We start from the raw sequence: 23,955 nt of genomic DNA, 5'->3' as shown, positions 1-23,955 counted from the left end.
CACAAGAGAAGACTACAGGGGTAGATTACAAGAGTAGACTACTGGGGAGATCACAAGAGAAGACTACAGGGGAGATCACAAGAGTAGACTACAGGGGAGATCACAAGAGTAGACTACAGGGGTAGACCACGAGTAGACCACAGGGGTAGTCTCCATGGGTAAGTCCACCTACACCCATATTGCCAATGTCACACCGGTATTACAGTCAGTGTGACAATGGCAGTTTGTAATGTCTTTTGTTGCATTTTACCATCATTGCTCTGTCAACTTTGAGAAATATTTTTGTTATACTACTATAGTTTGTAGTGAGTGCTTCCTTATAAATGATTATGCATGATCCTGTCAGTCTTCCGTTGTCTAAGGTTAGTGCAGTGGTTTGCTTGGCAAGGAATACTGGGGATTTGCTTGATTTGTGAAACAGATGAAAAGAGGAAATTAGAAAGTTTTTTTTGCCATAATGATTGTAAGTGGTATTTTGGCATTCGCATAAGAGGCTCTAAATAAAAAGGTTTGTATCAGTTCACAGTGAAACTTTTTTCACTCAGTAGACACTTAGAACAAGGAATGACAGAGACATTTTGGCTCATGAATAATAAAAGAGCTATGTCCCATAGTACAAATTGTACAATAGCTGGGGGACATGATCCAGGCTTGCTCTGAAGCATAGATTCAGCAAAATTTGCTCACAATTCCTGATTTATATATATATATATATCTAAGCATATATGTCCGATCAGTTTCACTTAGCTAGCCTGCATTGTTGATGTGATTTGATGACTACATTATGCATGTAGTCTCTTCAGCAACTACATATTCTGTGGAAAAGACATAAGATGTCCTTATTTTCAGTTAGGAGGAGCTTATTTCCCTTTTCACCGTGTATTAAGTATCAATTCCTGGATATGTCTCCTGTGAACATGTTTTTCCAAATTATGCTGGTTGGGAACAAAGGGAGGTTTGTAGGCCATCTAAGTCTGGGCAAATGAGGTGCCGCTATATATAATAACAGTCTGTCATCAAATCATTGATCACTTCAAACCTGTGTACATAGGGTTTGTCTGATATTTGGATTTTTCAGTCAATTATTTTATGTACTATGCACTTTCCTAACATCTGTAATAGATCTATACATACTTATATTGCCAGCACATATGGCATTGACTGTACTGACCCCCTTCTGAAAGAAACTATGTACACAGGTGTCTGTCCTTGCATGCTGTCCTCAGTCTCCCTACTAACTGGCATGTTACTCTCATCCCATCTTTAGCAAGGTGTTTTTCGAGTTATACGTTGGCAACCCCAGACTGGTGAAGTTGACATCACTGAGGACGATGCCAATGATGGTGGTGATGAAGGAGACGGGATGACAAGGTGCCCCCCCTCCCGGTTCCACACTGATCCCCATGAAGCAGGGCAGGAGGATGGGGAGGAGGCAAAGCATGAGATGAAGACCACCCCTGCCAAGAGAAACAGACGACCCCAAATGACCTCAGAGGACCATGAAGAGATGGCTGAAAGGAGAGGTCGCCTCATACCCTCAAGTCGACCCCAGAGAAGTTCAAGCAAGCTGGGCCCAGAAGATGTGAGTCCACAGGTCCAGTGCAGGGCAACAAGCAGTGTGGAAGTGTTAGGCTCCTTGCATCATGCACTGTACTTAGCACGCTCTCAGTCAGGCTGTAGTACCCTGTATTGACACTTCAAACGGACCACTGTGTTAACTTTGATTGGGTCATGTTCACCAGATGACTTAGCCCATGCTGCTCAAAGGAGATATATAGCCTGCTTAGTTTTTATTACCTTCCCATATATATATTCAGCTCTATTATCATCATATAGTGAGGTAGCATCTTATGTTCCTGGTGTTATCTGTTTGTCCCCTTGGGTAAGGGAGGTACTTACAAACATCCTATTAACCTGTCCCAGTGTATTGGCTGTGCTTCATGTTGATGATGTTTTCTCATCACTGTATGTTTTTGCCTGGATGGTGTATAGTGTCAGTGGTGCCAGCATGAAATGCTGCTTGTGTGACCACTGTCTACACTCAGTGTGCAGACTCTGGAGGGAGCATGACTGCAATGACACATAGAATAATTAGCTTCATTTTGCTGCAGCTGTAGTGATTCAGTAGGGAATAAGGTTTCTCATTGTAAGATTTAAAAAGATTGACCTGTGAAGATCCAGGTTAGAATATATAGGTTTTCAGCAACCCATGCTTGCCCTAACAGGTGACTGTGCTTGTCCACAGGCCCCTGAAGCAGGATAGTGATATTACTGAAACACCGGACCCATATAAAAAGACAAGGTACATCACTCACCATCTTGGCCAAAGTTGAAATCGGCTATGCCATGTTCACAATACGTCCCCAACTCCCTCCACATACGACCTGCATGCCACAAACCTTTATTTTTTGCAATTTATTACCTATATCGGGTGAGTTTATCGAAATACTGGCTCAGTCGCGGCTGTGGGTCACGGAAGTAAACAAAATGGCCTTGAGCGTTTCGATTGGTAAATATCCCCATGTGCGTTTGTTATCGTTGGAGCATGGACCAATCACAGCACAAATTAAGGTTTGCGTCATGCAGGTCATATGTCTATTTATATACATGGGTCCGGTGTTTCAGTAATATCACTATCCTGCTTAAGGGGCCTGTGTGCTTGTTGTATGAGGAAACTAATGGGATCCGGTGGTCAGGCTGGCTTGGTCGATGCATGTCATCATATCCCAATTGCATAGGCCGATGCTCATGATGTCAAATACTGGATTGTCTGGTCCAGACTTGATTATTTACAGACTGCTGTCATAAAGCTGGAATATGGCTGAGTGTGTGGTGTTTAATAACAAACAAACAAACAAACATGTCCATGTTTTCATGTAGAAAGATCCAGGGAAAGTGTATCATAATGAGAAATGAAGGACTATTTCATTTGGCCATGCAGTGGAGGTACAAAATACAGAAATAACAAAATATACCATCCCCCAAAAATGATGGTTTTTAGTCTTGAAATAATGTTGATTTCACTGTAAATCATATTCTTATTTGTGCACTTGACAGGAGAACTGTAGCTAATGTGAATGACCCTCATATTATACTCCACCAACTAATGTTATCCTCCCTTCCCAGGGTCCACCTCCAGACCCCTCCTACAACTTCCTTGCTGACCGCCGCAGAGAAGGGCCCGCCAAAGAATCTAATGGAGAATCCCCAGCGGAAAAAATCCGCAAGTCTGACACTAGACGACACCCCAAGAATTATGGGGGACAAGATTTTAATAATGTTAAAACACAAATGAGAACAACCAAAGAACGACAGGTAATAATTTACTTGATCATTTAAGCAAGTGTTTTTGATGAATTTGTCGCGTACATATTAACCTGTCTGATTGCTTCTGTCTCTTTTGTGCATTGGTTGTGTGTGTTTTGTCATCTCTAGCACCTCGCGGAGGAACCGACTCGAAAGAATTTCTTACATAAGTCTGATTGTCCTTAGATAGGACCAGGTTTCTTAAGTTCTTAGTGCTTTTGATCCCTGTAAATTACAAACAGTTGTATTCTGAATCGGGACGTCGGTGCATATCTGCATGCTTAGTTTTGAGCGTGAAGCATGATCTGTTTCATCTTGGACATCAGTAGACTTTCGGAATTGTGATCTCTACCATGTGATCTACCATGTGATCTACCATATAGCCTTGTATTTGCTGTCACATGGTGCCATTGCATAAGGCTGAGGTTTATCATGGTGATGATGTGGATGCAGTGTTGTGTTCTTGTCCCAGGAGCGTCCCAAGTCGGGGCCCCCTCGCACCAAGATGGAGCTTGCGATGGCGATGACAGGGAAAGAGCGGAAGCAGTACCTGGAGTGGAAGGCCGAGCGCGACCGTGTGGACCAGGAGAGAATGGACCGCCAGAAGTCTACCTCAGGAGAGTGGAGGCGTGCATGGGATGCAGATAAGAATCAGCAAGAGTAAGTGATATTAATCCTACACAGTTGTATAGTTTCATGGAATATAATCTATATGTATTCTTCTTTAATGAATATTTTGACATGGACGTGAGACATTTTTGAATGATTAAATACCTGATAAACTTATTTGTTTTGTTTCAGTTTCGAACAACCTTCAAGTCCACAGAGAACAGAGCCAGCCAAACGTCCAGGTAGTTACACTTTCTCTTGTGAAATTGAATGAAAATGGGTTTTGATTTTCTTGCTATTTATTTCCATGGAAACATTTAAATTGCTAGACAAATAAAAAACATAATTGCATATAACATAGCCAAAAATTCCCTTCTTGGCTGCCATTAGACTCAAAATCTTTTAGATATATCAACAGACATCCTCTTCACTGCCAACTATCAGTTTGGGTGCATCCCATTATGTTGAGATGCCTGTGGTGCACAAGCTTTTCCTTGAGATACATGTACTGAGGGTGAAATATGAGCATCGAAAACCTTCCTGACAACATTTCTCTTCTTGTGAGAGTTGACTGATGTGCCACGGCAATGTGTAAGTAAGAGCTGATATATAACGTCTCAGGAAGACCCTCGGTCGCATATAGTATCACAAGATCTCGACCTCATCTTTTTGAGAATTCACTCATATTAAAGGAGACATGGGGCTCAGAGGCTTCTTTCAAGCCCAGGATAGCTAACCTTCCCAATCTTTCCGAGACAAGGGAGTTAACTGACTCTGAAAGTCAGGGGCGGTCGGGTAGCCTAGTGGTTAAAGCGTTCGCTCGTCACGCCGAAGACCCGGGTTCGATTCCCGACATGGGTACAATGTGTGAAGCCCATTTCTGGTGTCCCCCGCCGTGATATTGCTGGAATATTGCTAAAAGCGGCGTAAAACCATACTCACTCACTCACTCACTGAAAGTCCAGTTTCCACCCTTGCCAAACTAGGCTGGAATCATGGAGTTAAATTTGGGCTGGTCTAACGAGTCTATGCATAGTCCAATCAAAATCGCGTAATGAAATCGACAACCGGTCCGTAAACTGCCATGCAGATTTGGGTGGATTCAATCTCATTAAAATCAGATCTTTGATTTATGGATACAGTCGTTAAACCCGTAACTATCGTTCGGAGTTAAAGTTTTCGAGGCTGCATGATTAGAAAATGATCTGGTAAGCGATGCTCTGATTAGTCGGATGAAAGGTCGTTCTGACGTGACCCGTAATGGGATGTCCTCAGATCTTTGTTTAGCAGTAGCGAGAACTGAGGTCTGATTTTAATTAGATTGGGGTCGATTGCCCTATTTGCAAAGCATATGACTTGATGTCAACATGTATTTTCAAAATCTTTTCATCTTTTTAATCAAGGTGCTCAAGTGATTTTATGCACTTCGCTTAGTAAGAACCATTTTATCACAATATAGATTTTGATTATCGCTCAGATCGTCTTGACTGGGCGCCACCATTTTGTTTGAAGCAAATGCAAGTGATATGAGAGGTGGAATCTGATTGGTCAATAGAAGGGACAAAATTTGTAATAGCCACTGGTGGCGCTATTATCGAGCCCAGAAATTCCACTGTAGTTCAGAGAGGGTGGAAACTGGACATTGACAGTCAGTTAACTCCGTTGCCTTGGGGAGATGCCCTTCCCTGCAGGACAAAACGCTCATCATTGGATCTATTTCAACAAAACAAACAAAATAGGAAGGTTCAACTGCTCTTTTTTTCCTTTAGACAGGTGGGATGAGGCATTAGGTTTCCCCTCAAGGATCAATGTCGCCCTCATTCGACACAATCTTGTCGTCGAGTACCCGTCAGTGGATTTTACTCCATGATGGACACTTTCTTCAGTTTAGTTTTTGTTTTAGGCGATGATATAGTAGAGGCTCTAGTTTTCCTTGCTAATTTATCCTCAGGAGAGCCTCAGGCTATACAGAGTATTTCAAACGTCTCCTTTGAGAGATCTTTGCAATAAGAGCATCTCAGTGAAGGCGTGCACATACTTTTCTTGCACGATTGGCATCAAGGGTAAGGGTATCTGACAACCTGGTCGATGCCTCACCCTGAGAAGAAGCTGATGGAGAGGGAGACGCCGATGGAGAGGGAGACAGTGATGGAGAGGGAGAGGGAGAGAGTGATGGAGAGGGAGACGCTGATGGAGAGGGAGATGCTGATGGAGAGGGAGACGCTGATGGAGAGGGAGACGCTGATGGAGAGGGAGTGTCTGACTCCCAGAATACGTCAACTAACTATCGTCAGTTACATTAACGTTTTATCTTAGTACTCCCAGCAACTACCAGTGTCTGATGTTGTATCATTGTTTTGAAGATGATCTTGAAGTTATGGTGTGAAAACATATCCAAATTTCTGCTGAACGTGATCAAATTTATTTTGATGTTTACTTCAATACACAGAGAAAAGAAGTGATGATTTACTGTGTCACGCATGCACAGTTGCATTAATCCTGAGAAGATGTTGCTTCAAAACTTGTTCAGAGATAGTTGGCAGTAAAGAGGACTTCTATTGAAAATCTATTGATGGCCAACATGGGAATTTATGGCCATGATGTAACAGAGGTAGTATTCTTAGAATTATACACATTGATAACTATTTTTTTATTTCTATTAATAATTACTGTACGAGAGGATGATTATTCAGTGACTTTTTGCTGTTTTTTACACTGTGGCTGACTGTTGTTCTTAGAGAAAATATCTGTGAACAGTGAACTAAGTGTCTGGTGCATGTTGCTTTTAAAGTCTCTAGTTTTGTAGCCATAGCCTTGGTTCAAGTTGGTGACATGCATCTTTTGTTCGGTTCTAAACCTTTTAGCAACAATGTTTGGGAACTTTGGACCAATCACCTTTAAGTAATCACCAACCAAGCTTAATCCTCTGAATACAGAACAAAGTATCCTTTATTCAAAATGTACTGTCAGTAGAGGTGTACTCTCACTGTCCAGTAGGAATGTACGCTCACTGTCTAGTAGGGGTGTACTCACTGTGCAGTAGGGGTGTACTCACAGTCCGGTAGAGGTGTACTCACTGTCCGGTAGCGGTGTACTCACTGTCCGGTAGGGGTGTACTCACTGTCCGGTAGGGGTGTACTCTTTGTCCTGTAGGGGTGGTGTGCTCACTGTCCAGTAGGGGTGTACTCGCATTGTCCGGTAGGGGTGTGTTCACTGTCCAGTAGGGGTGTACTCTCACTGTCCAGTAGGGGTGTGCTCACTGTCTGGTAGGGGTGTACTCTGTCTCACTGTCTAGTAGGGGTGTGCTCATTGTCCAGTAGGGGTGTACTCTCACTGTCCGGTAGAGGTGTACTCTCACTGTCCAGTAGGGGTGTGCTCACTGTCTGGTAGGGGTGTACTCTCACTGTCTGGTAGAGATGTACTCTCACTGTCCAGTAGGGCTGTGCTCACCGTCCGGTAGTGGTGTGCTAACTGTCAAGTAGGGGTGTACTCACTGTCTAGTAGGTGTGTACTCTCACTGTCCGGTAGGGGTGTACTCTCACTGTCCGGTAGGGGTGTGCTCACTATCTAGTAGGGGTGTACTCACTGTCCAGTAGGGGTGTGCTCATTCTCCAGTAGGGGTGTACTCTCACTGTCCGGTAGGGGTGTACTCACTGTCTAGTAGGGGTGTGCTCATTCTCCAGTAGGGGTGTACTCTCACTGTCCGGTAGAGATGTACTCTCACTGTCCAGTAGGGGTGTGCTCACTGTCTAGTAGGGGTGTACTCTCACTTTTGGGTAGGGGTGTACTCACTGTCCGGTAGGGGTGTACTCACTGTCTAGTAGGGATGTGCTCATTCTCCAGTAAGGGTGTACTCACTGTCCGGTAGGGGTGTACTCAATGTCTAGTAGGGGTGTGCTCACTGTCTGGTAGGGGTGTACTCTCACTGTCCAGTAGGGGTGTGCTCACTTTTGGGTAGGGGTGTACTCACTGTCTGGTAGGGGTGTACTCACTGTCTAGTAGGGATGTGCTCATTCTCCAGTAAGGGTGTACTCACTGTCCGGTAGGGGTGTACTCACTGTCTAGTAGGGGTGTGCTCACTGTCCAGTAGGGGTGTTCTCTCACTGTCCAGTAGGGGTGTGCTCACTTTTTAGTAGGGGTGTACTCTCACTGTCTGGAAGGGATGTGCTCTCACTGTCCGGTAGGGATGTGCTCTCACTGTCCGGTAGGGGTGTGCTCTCACTGTCCGGTAGGGGTGTGCTCTCACTGTCTGGTAGCGGTGTGCTCTCACTGTCCGGTAGGGGTGTACTAACTGTCCGGTAGAGGTGTGGTCTCACTGTCTAGTAGGGGTGATTCATGGTCGGGTAGGGGTGTGGTCACTGTCCCGTAGGGGTGTGCTCTCACTGTCCGGTAGGGTGTGTCACGGGGCGGTTGGGGTGTGGTCACTGTCCGGTAGGGGTGTACAACAAATAAACAAACGAACACTATCCAGTAGGATGTACTCTCATTCCAGAAGCTTTACCCTCAATCCAGTACTAGGATAGTTCTCACTATCCAGTTGGGTGGACCTGTGAAGATCCGGGGTTAGAATAGGTCTTCAGCAACCCATGATTGTTGTAAGAGGCAACTAACGGGATCGGGTGGTCAGGCTTGCTGACTTGGTTTCTGCATGAAATCGTATCCCGATATGCGTGGATTGATGATCATGATGTCAATCATTAAATTGTCTGGTCCAGACTTGATTGTTTACGAATTGACATATTGCTGAGTGTGCGGTGTTAAACAACAAACAAATTATCTATCCAGTACTATGGTGTAGTCTCTATCCAGTTCTAGGATGAAGTTTCTATACATTTCTAGGATGAAGTCTCTATCCAGTTCTAGGATGAAGTCTCTATCCAGTTCTAGGATGAAGTCTCTATCCAGTTCTAGGATGAAGTCTCTATCCAGTACTAGGATGTAGTCTCGCTCTATCCAGTACTAGGATGTAGGCTCGCTCTATCCAGTACTAGGATGTAGTCTCTATCCAGTACTAGGATGAAGTCGCTATCCAGTACTAGGATGAAGTCTCTATCCAGTACTAATGCAGTCTTCAGCAACCCATGATTGTTGTAAGAGGCAACTAACGGGATCGGGTGGTCAGGCTTGCTGACTTGGTTCACTGTCTGGTAGGGGTGTGCTCACTGTCCGGTAGGGGTGTACTCTGTCTCACTGTCTAGTAGGGGTGTGCTCATTGTCCAGTAGGGGTGTACTCTCACTGTCCGGTAGAGGTGTACTCTCACTGTCCAGTAGGGATGTGCTCACTGTCTGGTAGGGGTGTACTCTCACTGTCTGGTAGAGATGTACTCTCACTGTCCAGTAGGGCTGTGCTCACCGTCCGGTAGTGGTGTGCTAACTGTCAAGTAGGGGTGTACTCACTGTCTAGTAGGTGTGTACTCTCACTGTCTGGTAGGGGTGTCCTCTCACTGTCCGGTAGGGGTGTGCTCACTATCTAGTAGGGGTGTGCTCACTGTCCGGTAGGGGTGTGCTCACTGTCCAGTAGGGGTGTGCTCATTCTCCAGTAGGGGTGTACTCTCACTGTCCGGTAGGGGTGTACTCACTGTCCGGTAGGGGTGTACTCACTGTCTAGTAGGGGTGTACTCACCGTCTAGTAGGTGTGTACTCTTACTGTCGAGTAGGGGTGTACTCACTGTCCAGTAGGGGTGTGTTCATTGTCCAGTAGGGGTGTACGCTCACTGTCCATTAGGGATGTGCTAACTGTCCAGTAGGGGTGTACTCACTGTCTAGTAGGTGTGTACTCTCACTCTCTGGTAGGGGTGTACTCTCACTGTCCGGTATGGGTGTGCTCACTGTCTAGTAGGGGTGTGGTCATTGTCCAGTAGGGGTGTACTCACTGTCTAGTAGGTGTGTACTATCACTGTCCGGTAGGGGTGTACTCATTGTCTGGTAGGGGTGTGCTCATTCTCCCGTAGGGGTGTACTCTCACTGTCCGGTAGGGGTGTACTCTCACTGTCTGGTAGGGGTGTACTCACACTGTCCAGTAGGGGTGTGCTCACTGTCCGGTTGGGGTGTGCTCACTGTTCAGTAGGGGTGTACTCACTGTCTAGTAGGGGTGTGCTCATTGTCCAGTAGGGGTGTTCTTTCACTGTCTGGTAGGGGTGTGCTTACTGTCCCGTAGGGGTGTGCTAACTGTCCGGTAGGGGTGTACTCACTGTCTAGTAGGGGTGTGCTCACTATCTGGTAGGGGTGTACTCTCACTGTCTGGAAGGGATGTGCTCTCACTGTCCGGTAGGGGTGTGCTCTCACTGTCCGGTAGGGGTGTGCTCTCACTGTCTGGTAGCGGTATGCTCTCACTGTCCGGTAGGGGTGTACTAACTGTCCGGTAGAGATGTGGTCTCACTGTCTAGTAGGGGTGATTCATGGTCGGGTAGGGGTTTGGTCACTGTCCCGTAGGGGTGTGCTCTCACTGTCCGGTAGGGTGTGTCACGGGGCGGTTGGGGTGTGGTCACTGTCCGGTAGGGGTGTACAACAAATAAACAAACGAACACTATCCAGTAGGATGTACTCTCATTCCAGAAGCTTTACCCTCAATCCAGTACTAGGATAGTTCTCACTATCCAGTTGGGTGGACCTGTGAAGATCCGGGGTTAGAATAGGTCTTCAGCAACCCATGATTGTTGTAAGAGGCAACTAACGGGATCGGGTGGTCAGGCTTGCTGACTTGGTTTCTGCATGAAATCGTATCCCGATATGCGTGGATTGATGATCATGATGTCAATCATTAAATTGTCTGGTCCAGACTTGATTGTTTACGAATTGACATATTGCTGAGTGTGCGGTGTTAAACAACAAACAAATTATCTATCCAGTACTATGGTGTAGTCTCTATCCAGTTCTAGGATGAAGTTTCTATACATTTCTAGGATGAAGTCTCTATCCAGTTCTAGGATGAAGTCTCTATCCAGTTCTAGGATGAAGTCTCTATCCAGTTCTAGGATGAAGTCTCTATCCAGTACTAGGATGTAGTCTCGCTCTATCCAGTACTAGGATGTAGGCTCGCTCTATCCAGTACTAGGATGTAGTCTCTATCCAGTACTAGGATGAAGTCGCTATCCAGTACTAGGATGAAGTCTCTATCCAGTACTAATGAAGTCTCTATCCAGTACAAGGATGTAGTCTCGCTCTATCCAGTACTAGGATGAAGTCTCTATCCAGTACTAGGATGTAGTCTCGATCTATCCAGTACTAGGATGTAGATCTATCCAGTACTAGGATGAAGTCTCTATCCAGTACTAGGATGAAGTCTCTATCCAGTACTAGGTTGTAGTCTCTATCCAGTACTAGGTTGTAGTCTCTATCCCGTACTAGGTTGTAGTCTCTATCCAGTACTAGGATGAAGTCTCTATCCAGTAGTAGGATGAAGTCTCTATCCAGTACTAGGATGAAGTAGCTATCCAGTACTAGGTTGTAGTCTCTATCCAGTACTAGGTTGTAGTCTCTGTCCAGTACTAGGATGAAGTCTCTATCCAGTACTAGGTTGAAGTCTCTATCCAGTACTAGGATGAAGTCTCTATCCAGTACTAGGATGAAGTAGCTATCCAGTACTAGGTTGTAGTCTCTATCCAGTACTAGGTTGTAGTCTCTATCCAGTACTAGGATGAAGTCTCTATCCAGTACTAGGATGAAGTCTCTATCCAGTACTAGGATGAAGTCTCTATCCAGTACTAGGATGAAGTAGCTATCCAGTACTAGGTTGTAGTCTCTATCCAGTACTAGGTTGTAGTCTCTGTCCAGTACTAGGATGAAGTCTCTATCCAGTACTAGGATGAAGTCTCTATCCAGTACTAGGATGAAGTCTCTATCCAGTACTAGGATGTAGTCTCTATCCAGTACTAGGATGAAGTAGCTATCCAGTACTAGGTGGTAGTCTCTATCCAGTACTAGGTTGTAGTCTCTATCCAGTACAGTAGTAGTTGTGTTGGACCCTTGCAGCAGTGACATTAAAATGTCTGTTTGGTTCAGTGTTTGGTTTGGTAAGTGTACAGTATATGAAGATGAAACTTGGCAAACATAAGCTCTGCATTCATGTCAGTAAACTGAGCATACTGAAATATCAAAGATATAATAATAATTTTGAAACTTATGAAACCATAATTTGGGTTGTTTGTGTGAGTGACTTGTATGCCGTAAGTAGGTGTTAAGAGTTGTGTCGTATTGATTATTATTCAATTTGATCCTTTAATTGTCAGTCCACTAGTCGTAGTTGTGGTTGAAGAACATTTTCAATTCTGTACAACCATTGTGCAGTTGCCGCTATTAACTACATGTCTTATCTCAGCAAAGGTGTCCTAGGAATAATCAACATGCTCAGGTTAACTACAAAACAAAGCCCAAACCTTGTTTCAGTGATTTCACTTATTTATCAACCATGGTTTGCCTGTGTCACAAAACACTGAAATGAACCATATCATGTTCCTCTTTCCTGAATGCTTGTACTTGTTAAAGACTTAAATTGATCACACAAACTGGCATTCAATCAAGTGTGCTTCAACTTGAGGTATCTTCGGCACTTTAATGCAACCAGAGTGCTCTCAACAGGAATACTCCATACAGAGAGCATCATCTACAGAGGCAATATATAGAGAGGTTCTTGAAATAGTAATATTTCATTGTGAACTCCTTACTATAAGAATACTTCACGAGATGCTTTCTTTAAGAATAATTAGAGGAGCTATTTTAAGAGAAATATCCTAAGAGATCTACGGACAATGACAACACTTAGAGATATACATACAATGACAACACTTAGAGATATATACACATGCACAAAAGTTAAGCGCCACCATATTCATAGTCTCTTGATGTCACGTGTGGGAATCAGAAATACGAAATATGATGATGTATGACTGAATTAGGCTTCCATAGTTTCATGAACCCAAATTTGTCCAGATACCACAAGGGTCGTCATCACAGTGTTATCACTCGTTTGATTGTCAAACATGGTCAAACCAATGATGTCAATGACAGGCATAGGTCTGGTAGGCCAAGAAAGACCTCTATCAGGAAGGATAGACGTCTTTTCAGGATAGTCAGACGAAATCCATTTGCCACTTCAACAGATTTAAGACTGCAGTGGATTACCCATCAGAGACTCTCGACGATGACTGTAAGACGTCGCCTCAGAGCAGCTGGTTATAACGCCAGAAGACCAGTAAAACGTCCTTAACTGACTGAGAGGCACATGTGGAATCGTCTGATATGGTGTCGTGCCCGTAGTCGATGAAACTTGGCCAACTGGAGAAGGATCCATTGGTCTGACGAGTGTCGAATGCTGCTACGAACTGTTGATGGTCGAATATGTGTTTGGAGGCAACGTAACACTTGTTTTGCACCAAGGAACATCCAGAAGACCTTAGCATGTGGTGGCGGTTCTGTCATGATATGGGGTTGTGTTTCCTTCAGGTGCAAACTTCCGCTGGTGACAATTCGTGGAAACCTGAATGGCCAACAATACCGAGATGCCGTTCTTCATCTAGTAGTAGTCCCTCATTTTGACAACCATCCTCTTCAGACAAGACCCGTTTACATGGAAGACAATGCTAGACCACACAGATCTCAGGCAGTTTTGGCTTATTTGCATCAAGAAGCTATTGCCACTCTTCCTTGGCCGCCCTGTAGATCTTAATCCAATTGAGCATCTCTGGGACATTCTTGGCAGGAAAATCAGAAATTGTGATCCCCCAGTTCAAAACTCTCGCTGGACTTGAAGCCGCACTTCATGAAGAATGGATCTGTTTGCATCAGACAAGCATTCAACGACTTGTTTCTGTCTTGCAATAGACTCTGCACTCCATAGGGTGTCTATGTGACACCTGATATGGTCTGCTGATATCATGACAGTTACATGACAAAAAAAAGTTTTTCAATGTTTTCTAATCCTTCAATTTCTGGTCTTCGGTAAAATTCCTTTTTGCTCATATTCTTTTTGAACACAAGATAAACTTGCTTTGGGACAACTTTTGCATCACATGAGGTTTACATATACGGCTTATAACAATCGTACATCTCGTTATAATAGTCATCATTAAGTGCCAAAAGTAACAGCTCACAAATATGGTGGGTGGCGCTTAACTTTTGTGCATGTGTATACGTACAATGACAACACTTAGAGATACACATACAATGACAACACTTAGAGATATTCATACAATGACAACACTTACAGATATACATACAATGACAACACTTACAGATATACATACAATGACAACACTTACAGATATACATACAATGACAACACTTACAGATATACATACAATGACAACACTTACAGATATACGTACAATGACAACACTTACAGATATACGTACAATGACAACACTTACAGATATACATGCAGTGGCAACACTTTGAGATATATGTACAATGGAACACTTAGAAAGATAAGTACAATGACAACACCTTGAGAATATATCTCAAAGTGTTGCCATTGTATTTATATCGCTAAGTGTTCCCATTGTACTTTATATCTCAAGGTGTTGTCATTGTATTTATAAGTACAATGGCAACACTTAAGATATGAGTACATAGGACACTAAGAGATCTATATAAGTACAATAACAACACCTTGAGATACAAGTGTAACCGGGGGTGTTCATAAGTAACACTGGTCACTATATGTGAACAGGACTTTTTGTCGGCCAGAACAAACGCCCTGAAACATTACTTCAAAAATAAATTTACACGTAAATATATACATATATATATATATGTATGTAAATAAACACAGACCTAAATATGGAAGGGCACATCACATTCACATGCAGTCATATTATATTATATTTATTCACATTGTCACACCGACAACATCATAGAAATAGATAGAACTCATGTTTTTAACAAATACATTGAAGGATGTATTATAAGTCACAAAAACTATGTATTCATTTGTATCCTATACATGTGTAATGATATGATAAATGTAATTACTGATTACGTTAATACACAAGAAAATACAAGCATACCCTGTAGGTGAAACTGGGGCACAAACTGAGTTCACCACACAAAGTGACAGGACTATGATGCCTGCATCTAAATACAAATACAAGGCCAAAAATACTTACTTAGTTAAAACGGGTAATTAGAAAACACAAATTATGTGTTACACATAACGTATCTATGAACGCTTTACATTATACATAAATAACATAGTTATAAGAAAACACATACATGATAAAGACATATGCACTCGTTCACTCATTCTCAAATGAAACATTTAGGAAAGGTGAAGATAAACAGTGCTGGATTTCTCTAAAAACATTACTAACCTGTTAGAAGAATCTCAGTTGAAAATACTACACAAAGCAGATATTTGTTATCAGCATGAACAAGGGGTAGTGGCTGGTGTGCTGGTTAAATGCTGGGTGTTAGTATTTGAAACAAGGTCTATCAGGCTTAAGCTAAATTAAACAAAGGACAGTCCCAAGCTACCTACCCTACCCCACAGCCAGTAGTTAAATAAAAGAAAAATCCACCCAAATATTGAGTCATTATTCTGCTGCGGCACTGTAGAATACAGCAGCCATACAGGTTTATTTAATTTAATGCAACACAATAAAAGGCTAAAACATCATTTCATTACAAAAAATTATATGCATACAAATATATAAAATACCAAAAAAAACATGAATATACAACACTGCCACATAAGTACACCTTGAGATATAAGTACAATGACAACAGCTTGAGATATAAGTAAAATGGCAACAGCTTGAGATATAAGTACAATGACAACACCTTGAGATATAAGTACAATGTCAACAGCTTGAGATATAAGTACAATGACAACACCTTGAGATATAAGTAAAATGGCAACAGCTTGAGATATAAGTACAATGACAACACCTTGAGATGTAAGTACAATGACAACAGCTTGAGATATAAGTACAATGTCAACAGCTTGAGATATAAGTAAAATGGCAACAGCTTGAGATATAAGTACAATGACAACACCTTGAGATATAAGTAAAATGGCAACAGCTTGAGATATAAGTACAATGACAACACCTTGAGATATAAGTACAATGTCAACAGCTTGAGATATAAGAACAATGACAACAGCTTGAGATATAAGTACAATGACAACACCTTGAGATATAAGTACAATGACAACAGCTTGAGATATAAGTACAAAGACAACAGCTTGAGATTTAAGTACAAAGACAACAGCTTGAGATATAAGTACAATGATAACACCTTGAGATATAAGTACAATGACAACAGCTTGAGATATAAGTACAATGACAACACCTTGAGATATAAGTACAATGGCAACACCTTGAGATAAGTACAATGACAACAGCTTGAGATATAAATACAGTGGAATACTTAGAGATAAATACAGAGTGCAGAGCTTAAAGGATACCTACAAGGACTAGATGTATGGACAATAGAGGCATTAACTTTGTTAGCCATTACCAGCTGCAGCAGGCAGCATGACTGCCTCTTGTTCTGGTAGTGAGTACAGCACAGCTGTTTTCATAATTTTGTTAATCATAGAGGCAAATCAGCTGCTGTATTGTACATGTTCTTACTGTATTGTTTCCATGTTTGTTACATGATAACAAGGAAGTATTTCCAGTGTGTGTTGTTCCTAGTCTCACTGCTTTAATGAAACACATACTTAGTTGATGATGTTCATGATACCCTGTCTTCAATAACATGAACTTACTGTCCTCTTTCATGCAGGCACTCAGAACGCATGCAACATCCCTAGGAGACCTGACTATACTCTGTTGCTCATACCTTATCCCTAGTGTTTAGTGAAACCTTTTACATGGGACTGTCAACATGTACAGTGTGGTGTATGGTGGTAGTACAGGGCTGTGTGATGTATGGTGGTAGTACAGGGCTGTGTGGTAGTACTGGGCTGTGTGGTGTATGGTGGTAGTACAGGGCAGTGTGGTGTATGGTGGTAGTACAGGGCAGTGTGGTGTATGGTGGTAGTACAGGGCAGTGTGGTGTATGGTGGGGTAGTACAGGGCAGTGTCGTGTATGGTGGTAGTACAGGGCTGTGTGGTGTATGGTGGTAGTACAGGGCAGTGTGATGTATGGTGGTAGTACAGGGCAGTGTGGTGTATGGTGGTAGTACAGGGCTGTGTTGTGTATGGTGGTAGTACAGGGCTGTGTGATGTATGGTGGTAGTACAGGGCAGTGTGGTGTATGGTGGGGTAGTACAGGGCAGTATGGTGGTAGTACAGGGCTCTGTGGTGTATGGTAGGGTAGTACAGGGCAGTGTGGTGTATGGTGGTAGTACAGGGCTGTGTGATGTATGGTGGTAGTACAGGGCAGTGTGGTGTATGGTGGTAGTACAGGGCAGTGTGGTGTATGGTGGTAGTACAGGGCAGTGTTGTGTATGGTGGTAGTACAGGGCAGTGTGGTGTATGGTGGTAGTACAGGGCAGTGTTGTGTATGGTGGGGTAGTACAGGGCTGTATGGTAGTAGTACAGGGCTATGTGGTGTATGGTGGTATTACAGGGCTCTGTGGTGTATGGTGGTAGTACAGGGCTGTGTGATGTATGGTGGTAGTACAGGGCTGTGTTGTGTATGGTGGGGTAGTACAGGGCTGTGTGGTGTATGGTGGTAGTACAGGGCAGTGTGATGTATGGTGGTAGTACAGGGCTGTGATGTGTATGGTGGGGTAGTACAGGGCTGTGTGGTGTATGGTGGTAGTACAGGGCTGTGTGATGTATGGTGGTAGTACAGGGCTGTGATGTGTATGGTGGGGTAGTACAGGGCTGTGTGGTGTATGGTGGTAGTACAGGGCTGTGTGATGTATGGTGGTAGTACAGGGCTGTGTTGTGTATGGTGGGGTAGTACAGGGCTGTGTGGTGTATGGTGGTAGTACAGGGCTGTGTGATGTATGGTGGTAGTACAGGGCTGTGTTGTGTATGGTGGGGTAGTACAGGGCTGTGTGGTGTATGGTGGTAGTACAGGGCTGTGTTGTGTATGGTGGGGTAGTACAGGGCTGTGTGATGTATGGTGGTAGTACAGGGCTGTGTTGTGTATGGTGGGGTAGTACAGGGCTGTGTGATGTATGGTGGTAGTACAGGGCTGTGTTGTGTATGGTGGGGTAGTACAGGGCTGTGTGATGTATGGTGGTAGTACAGGGCTGTGTGGTGTATGGTGGTAGTACAGGGCTGTGTTGTGTATGGTGGGGTAGTACAGGGCTGTGTGATGTATGGTGGTAGTACAGGGCTGTGTTGTGTATGGTGGGGTAGTACAGGCCAGTGTTGAGTATGGTGGGGTAAATAACACTCATAAAACTATAACTCTTTCAACACCAGTCAACCAGAAGCGTTTACTGCTGTGACATGCGAGTTCCCAGAGACTTTTGTGTGATAAATGAAGCCAACAATTATCAATGAAAATATTTGCATGTAAAACATCTTTGCTACCACATATTAAACACCATTTCAAGGTTTAATCCTATTGTTTATAAATATGAAAGTTATGTTTATCACTTTATTTAAATAATGCATTTACAATTTAATTAAGTTCATTGTAAATAAAAAAAAATGAAAGCTAACACATTCATAGCCTCCAGATAAAGGACCAAGGAAGTGAAAAATTGACGATTTTCGTAAATATAAGATTTCATATAAAACAATTGTTTACACAATTGAAAAAAATAACAGCAGTTGTCCGCTCAGTAACATGAAGAAATACCTCCATTTTCGAATAACAAGTTCGTCAAAGACTGCCATATGACACATTGCTTTCAAGCTTGTATAAAATTGGTTTCTAATGATGCTTTCTTTGCCGAAATCTGCTACAAGGTTTGTGATTGGTCAAATCTGAGCACATGACCTAAGTCAGCCAATCAAATTACATCTATGGCATGATGAATTTCCGAATTTAATGAAAGATTTTTGTTAAATCGTGTTATTCTGAATGTTTTAAGCAGGGAATTGCGATCTGTATTAAAAAAATTGAACTTCATGTATGTATCATGGTAGGTTACGAGCTATGACAAAGATTTTTCATGCTTATATTTTTGCATTAAATATCGTGTCCGAGCCGAGGAAATTGAGGCGACGAAAGCCGAGATGTCATTTGACGTAATTACACGCGATCGCACGAAAAGATGGAAATAATAACCTAGATGTAAGTTTGACAACTTTAAGATATATTTTTGTTGATTTTATTTATTACTTTGTATAATATATTTAAAGATTTGCTTGAAATGTCTTTATATTGCTCTTTGACATGTTCGATGTAGACTCGTTGCCGGAGTGTTTTCGAGATTTTATTTTCAATAACATTGTGGGAATAAGTAAATAGTTTTTTGATTTATCAATAAGAAATTATAAAATGCAATTGAATTGGAATTGAAATGGAATACGTATTTCAGACATTGTGAAATGTGATAGATCCAATAAATGAATGATATGACAGGTAAGTTCATAAAATTATATACTATTTTGACGTGACTACGGCTTGGTCGGTCAGCCAGCCTTACGGGGTGTCGTCTGGGGATTCGAGGATGGTATGTCATCTTAAAAAAAGAAAAGACTTTGGGTCAATTGAATAAATTACCAATGACATAGTTTTTAAGGCATTTTATTGGTCTCTCGAAAATAGACATACGTCATTTGCATAATATTAATCTGCCTGCTATATGTTCATTGGTCAAAATGAGCTCAGAATTGTCCGCATTAACAAAAGTTGAACGGAAAGAAAGAAAGTGAAAGGTTTTCCCAGGAAATGCAATGGGGAGGTAACTCTAAACTGGAGGTAAACAAATCAAGGAAAATCTTCACAAAATCAAAAGTTTTCACAGTGAAATTAGAAAACTAGGTATTTCTCAACCAATTTTGAAACGAAAAAAAAGCATGACGCAAAAAATATTGTCTTTATTTTGATTTATAGATGAAAAATCATAAATTAAGACGTCTTAGCCACCCTTAATTTCGAACCCTGTGGTGGGGTAGTACAGGGCCGTGGGGTGTATGGTGGGGTAGTACAGGGCAGATGTAAGGTGTATGTTCTCTCATGGCTATGATGTACATGGCAGTTGAGGAGTGAATGATCCCTGTATTGAATAGATAGGAATGCTAGTTGCAGGGTGAATTATCCCTGTATTGTATAGATAGAAATGCTTGTTGGGGAGTGAATGATCCCTGTATTTGAAGATAGGCATGCTAGTTGCAGAGTGAATGATCCCTGTATTTGAAGATAGGAATGCTAGTTGAAGAGTGAATGATCCCTGTATTGTATAGATAGGAATGCTAGTTGCAGAGTGAATGATCCCTGTATTTGAAGATAGGAATGCTTGTTGCGGAGTGAATGATCCCTGTATTGTATAGATAGGAATGCTTATTGCGGAGTGAATGATCCCTGTATTTGAAGATAGGAATGCTAGTTGCAGGGTGAATAATCCCTGTATTATATAGATAGGAATGCTAGATGCAGAGTGAATTATCCCTGTATTATACAGATATGAATGCTAGTTACAGGGTGAATGATCCCTGCATTGTATAGATAGGAATGCTTGTTGCGGAGTGAATTATCCCTGTATTGTATAGATAAGAATGCTAGTTGCAGAGTGAAGGATCCCTGTATTAAATAGATATGAATGCTTGTTGCAGGGTGAATTATCCCTGTTTTATATAGATAGGAATGCTTGTTGCAGAGTGAATGATCCCTGTATGATACAGATAGGAATGCTAGTTGTGGAGTGAAAGATCCCTGTATTGTACAGATAGAAATGCTAGTTGCAGAGTGAATGATCCTTGTATTATACAGATAGGATTGCTAGTTGCGATGTGAATGATCCCTGTATTATACAGATAGGAATGCTAGTTGCGGAGTGAATGATCCCTGCATTGTATAGATAGGAATGCTTGTTGCGGAGTGAATGATCCCTGTATTTGAAGATAGGAATGCTTGTTGCAGGGTGAATTATCCCTGTATTATACAGATAGGAATGCTAGATGCAGAGTGAATTATCCCTGTATTATACAGATATGAATGCTAGTTACAGTGTGAATGATCCCTGCATTGTATAGATAGGAATGCTTGTTGCGGAGTGAATTATCCCTGTATTGTATAGATAGGAATGCTTGTTGCAGAGTGAATGATCCCTGTATGATGCAGATAGGAATGCTAGTTGTGGAGTGAATGATCCCTCTATTGTATAGATAGGAATGCTAGTTGCAGGGTGAATTATCTCTGTATTGCCGGTATATAGATAGAAAGGCTAGTTGCAGAGTGAATGATCCCTGTATTGTATAGATAGGAATGCTAGTTGCAGGGTGAATTATCCCTGTATTACCAGTATATAGATAGGAATGCTAGTTGCAGAGTGAATGATCCCTGTATTGTATAGATAGGAATACTAGTTGCAGGGTGAATTATTCCTGTATTATATAGACAGGAATGCTAGTTGCAGGGTGAATTATCCCTGTATTATATAGACAGGAATGCTTGTTGCAGAGTGAATGATCCCTGTATTGTACAGATAGGAATGCTAGTTGCGGTGTGAATGATCCCTGTATTATACAGATAGGAATGCTAGTTGCAGCGTGAATGATCCCTGTATTGTACAGATAGGAATGCTAGTTGCGGAGTGAATGATCCTTGTATTATACAGATAGGAATGCTAGTTGCGGAGTGATTGATCCTTGTATATGACCGCGTATAAGCCGAATTTTGAGGACCAGAAAAAAGATTCTGTAGAAAGGGGTCGGCTTATCCACGGGATACACTTTCATGATAGTATTTTTCAGATCGTGATCTGTCAGAAACATCGCCTGAATGATGGTCCGATAGATTACAACTTCCCGAAAGTTTGGAAGTTGCCACGACTGGAGCCATTATTGTTATAAATTATCAATAAAGTTATTATTATACACCAATGTTGTCATTATTAAAAAAATGTTATGCATGTTACTACTTCCGATAATAAGTTTTCAATTGAATGTTCAAAGTTTATCGTTCTTCGTAAACTCCACAATCTTTACATGTAACAATATATGTAATTCACAGCTATAATATATAATCCCCAGATAAAATCGCCAATAGCTATTACGTACGTAATGCAAAGTTCATAAATTGATAGTGAACAAGTGTCTACCTTTATTGAAAGAGGCAAATAAACAACTGTATCGGCGAGTTATTCCGTTCGCCATTTGCAAAAACATGTGATCAGCTGTTTCCTGTGACGTCACAAACGGTGACCACTGTGATTGCTTCCTGTTGTTTAAAGCAACACGGTACACAAGGAAATGAGCATTGATAATAACGGGCCGATTGGTATTGTCAGGTTGTTTACACAAACATTTTCAAGTTGTTGGTGCTTAGCGATCGTGTTGGGAGTAGGGGCTTAATTCCTTTGTTTTCGAGAGATTAGTTTAATAAACTGGAAAAGCCTGTGAGTAAGTGATGGTCATTTAATGTGTTCATAGTATGATAGTTTATTTAATTCAATTGGATTAACATACAATAGTGGTGTAAAGGGGGTTATAAAAGTTGGTATATTTTTACTGACTGACATTTTCATCATGAGTTTTAAACGAAAACGCCATGCTTACGATGCTGAATTCAAACTGCGAGTCTTCGCTCCAGCTGATATATTTTCTCACGGGTTCATAATTCTATATACACCGACTCACAAAATGGCGCTTCGTTGTTGATGGCAACATATAACGATCATTATGAGATTAAAAAAACCCACAAGAAACAGCTTCCCACAATATGAAAGTGGATGACTGGTTTGTTAAATCTTTATTAGAAATAATAATGACTTTTTCAATATAATAACAACGTTTTTCATCTTATATTTTTGAATATCTGCGAGTACCGGCACATGTCTTTCAGTCCGACTTCGCAGTGTTTTTTGTCTTTCAATTCCTGATTCGGCTTATCTGCGGGTCATATCATTTTCTTTTGTATTTCAATGGTCAAATAAACACCTCGGCTTATCTATGGGGTCGGCTTATCCGCGGTCATATACGGTAGATAGGAATGCTTGTTGCAGAGTGAATGATCCCTGTATTGTACAGATAGGAATGCTAGTTGTGGAGTGAATGATCCTTGTATTATACAGATAGGAATGCTAGTTGCGATGTGAATGATCCCTGTATTATACAGATAGGAATGCTAGTTGCGGAGTGAATGATCCCTGCATTGTATAGATAGGAATGCTTGTTGCGGAGTGAATGATCCCTGTATAATACAGATAGGAATGCTAGTTGCGGAGTGAATGATCCCTGCATTGTATAGATAGGAATGCTTGTTGCGGAGTGAATGAATGATCCCTCTATTGTATAGATAGGAATGCTAGTTGCGGAGTGAATGATCCCTCTATTGTATAGATAGGAATGCTAGTTGACTTTTCCCTGCATTAGACTCTGCTCTAGCTGCTATGACCTCAGTTAACTGCTGACATATCGCTTCAACTGTAGTACACATACATTAAAGTATTGATGAATATCCTTTTGCTGTTTGAGTATAATACTAATGGTTATAGCTTAACCAATTTCTAAATCAGTAAAGATACTTCTTAATTGCATTTTGTATCTTTATTATTTTTCAGGCTTTCTTTTGAAATTGTGATATGTTGTCAAGGTTGTCAAACTTGTAGTCAGTCATTGTAGTTTTTCAAGCCACGGAATGTTGTGCATTGTGAAGGAGACTTCCTATATCAGTGAGTTCCCAGAAACAGCTTGCTAGATGCTAGAGTTGTGCATGCTGCACCAGATTTGGCATCCTTTGTAGAATGACTCAGTATATCATCAAAACTTGTCATTTTTTGTTAAAGCTGGTCGAATCGGTAGTGGTAGATTTGACCGTGGGGAACGAGAGGAACGGCACCGGGGAGATGCCCCGAGACTAAAAGGTACCTGTGGTTCGTGCATCCTCATGTACATCCATCAGTACATATGTGTGTAGACATGGTCATCCATGGTGTGGTTCCTGCCATATTGTCATCTTTTACCAGTAACATCCATCATAACACCAGCCTAGCCTGCATGTTGTGTGTCATTGGTTGTACCAAGC

The 23,955-nt window shown here is 41.9% G+C and overlaps 1 protein-coding gene across 8 annotated transcripts in view; it reads left to right on the top strand.

The window, feature by feature from the left end:
- Nucleotides 1-23,955, top strand: part of LOC124118858 — a 73,664-nt gene that overhangs the window by 30,945 nt on the left and 18,764 nt on the right. For 5 of the 8 annotated variants that reach the window (XM_046481138.2, XM_046481132.2, XM_048403030.1 and 2 more), the window contains exons 6-10: nucleotides 1,268-1,582; nucleotides 3,127-3,315; nucleotides 3,779-3,966; nucleotides 4,108-4,157; nucleotides 23,717-23,794. In XM_046481138.2, the coding sequence (XP_046337094.2) occupies nucleotides 1,268-1,582; nucleotides 3,127-3,315; nucleotides 3,779-3,966; nucleotides 4,108-4,157; nucleotides 23,717-23,794 (820 nt within the window). The remainder of the gene's footprint in view (nucleotides 1-1,267; nucleotides 1,583-3,126; nucleotides 3,316-3,778; nucleotides 3,967-4,107; nucleotides 4,158-23,716; nucleotides 23,795-23,955) is intronic. The other 3 variants (XM_046481135.2, XM_046481134.2, XM_046481137.2) reach the window with 2 other exon arrangements.

The sequence above is a fragment of the Haliotis rufescens genome, unplaced genomic scaffold, assembly GCF_023055435.1.
Source record: "Haliotis rufescens isolate VD_foot unplaced genomic scaffold, xgHalRufe1.0.p SCAF_3, whole genome shotgun sequence".
In the NCBI taxonomy this organism is placed as follows: Eukaryota; Metazoa; Mollusca; class Gastropoda; order Lepetellida; family Haliotidae; genus Haliotis; species Haliotis rufescens.
Note: the sequence above shows the minus strand (reverse complement) of the source record. Positions and strands in the feature narration are given on the sequence as shown.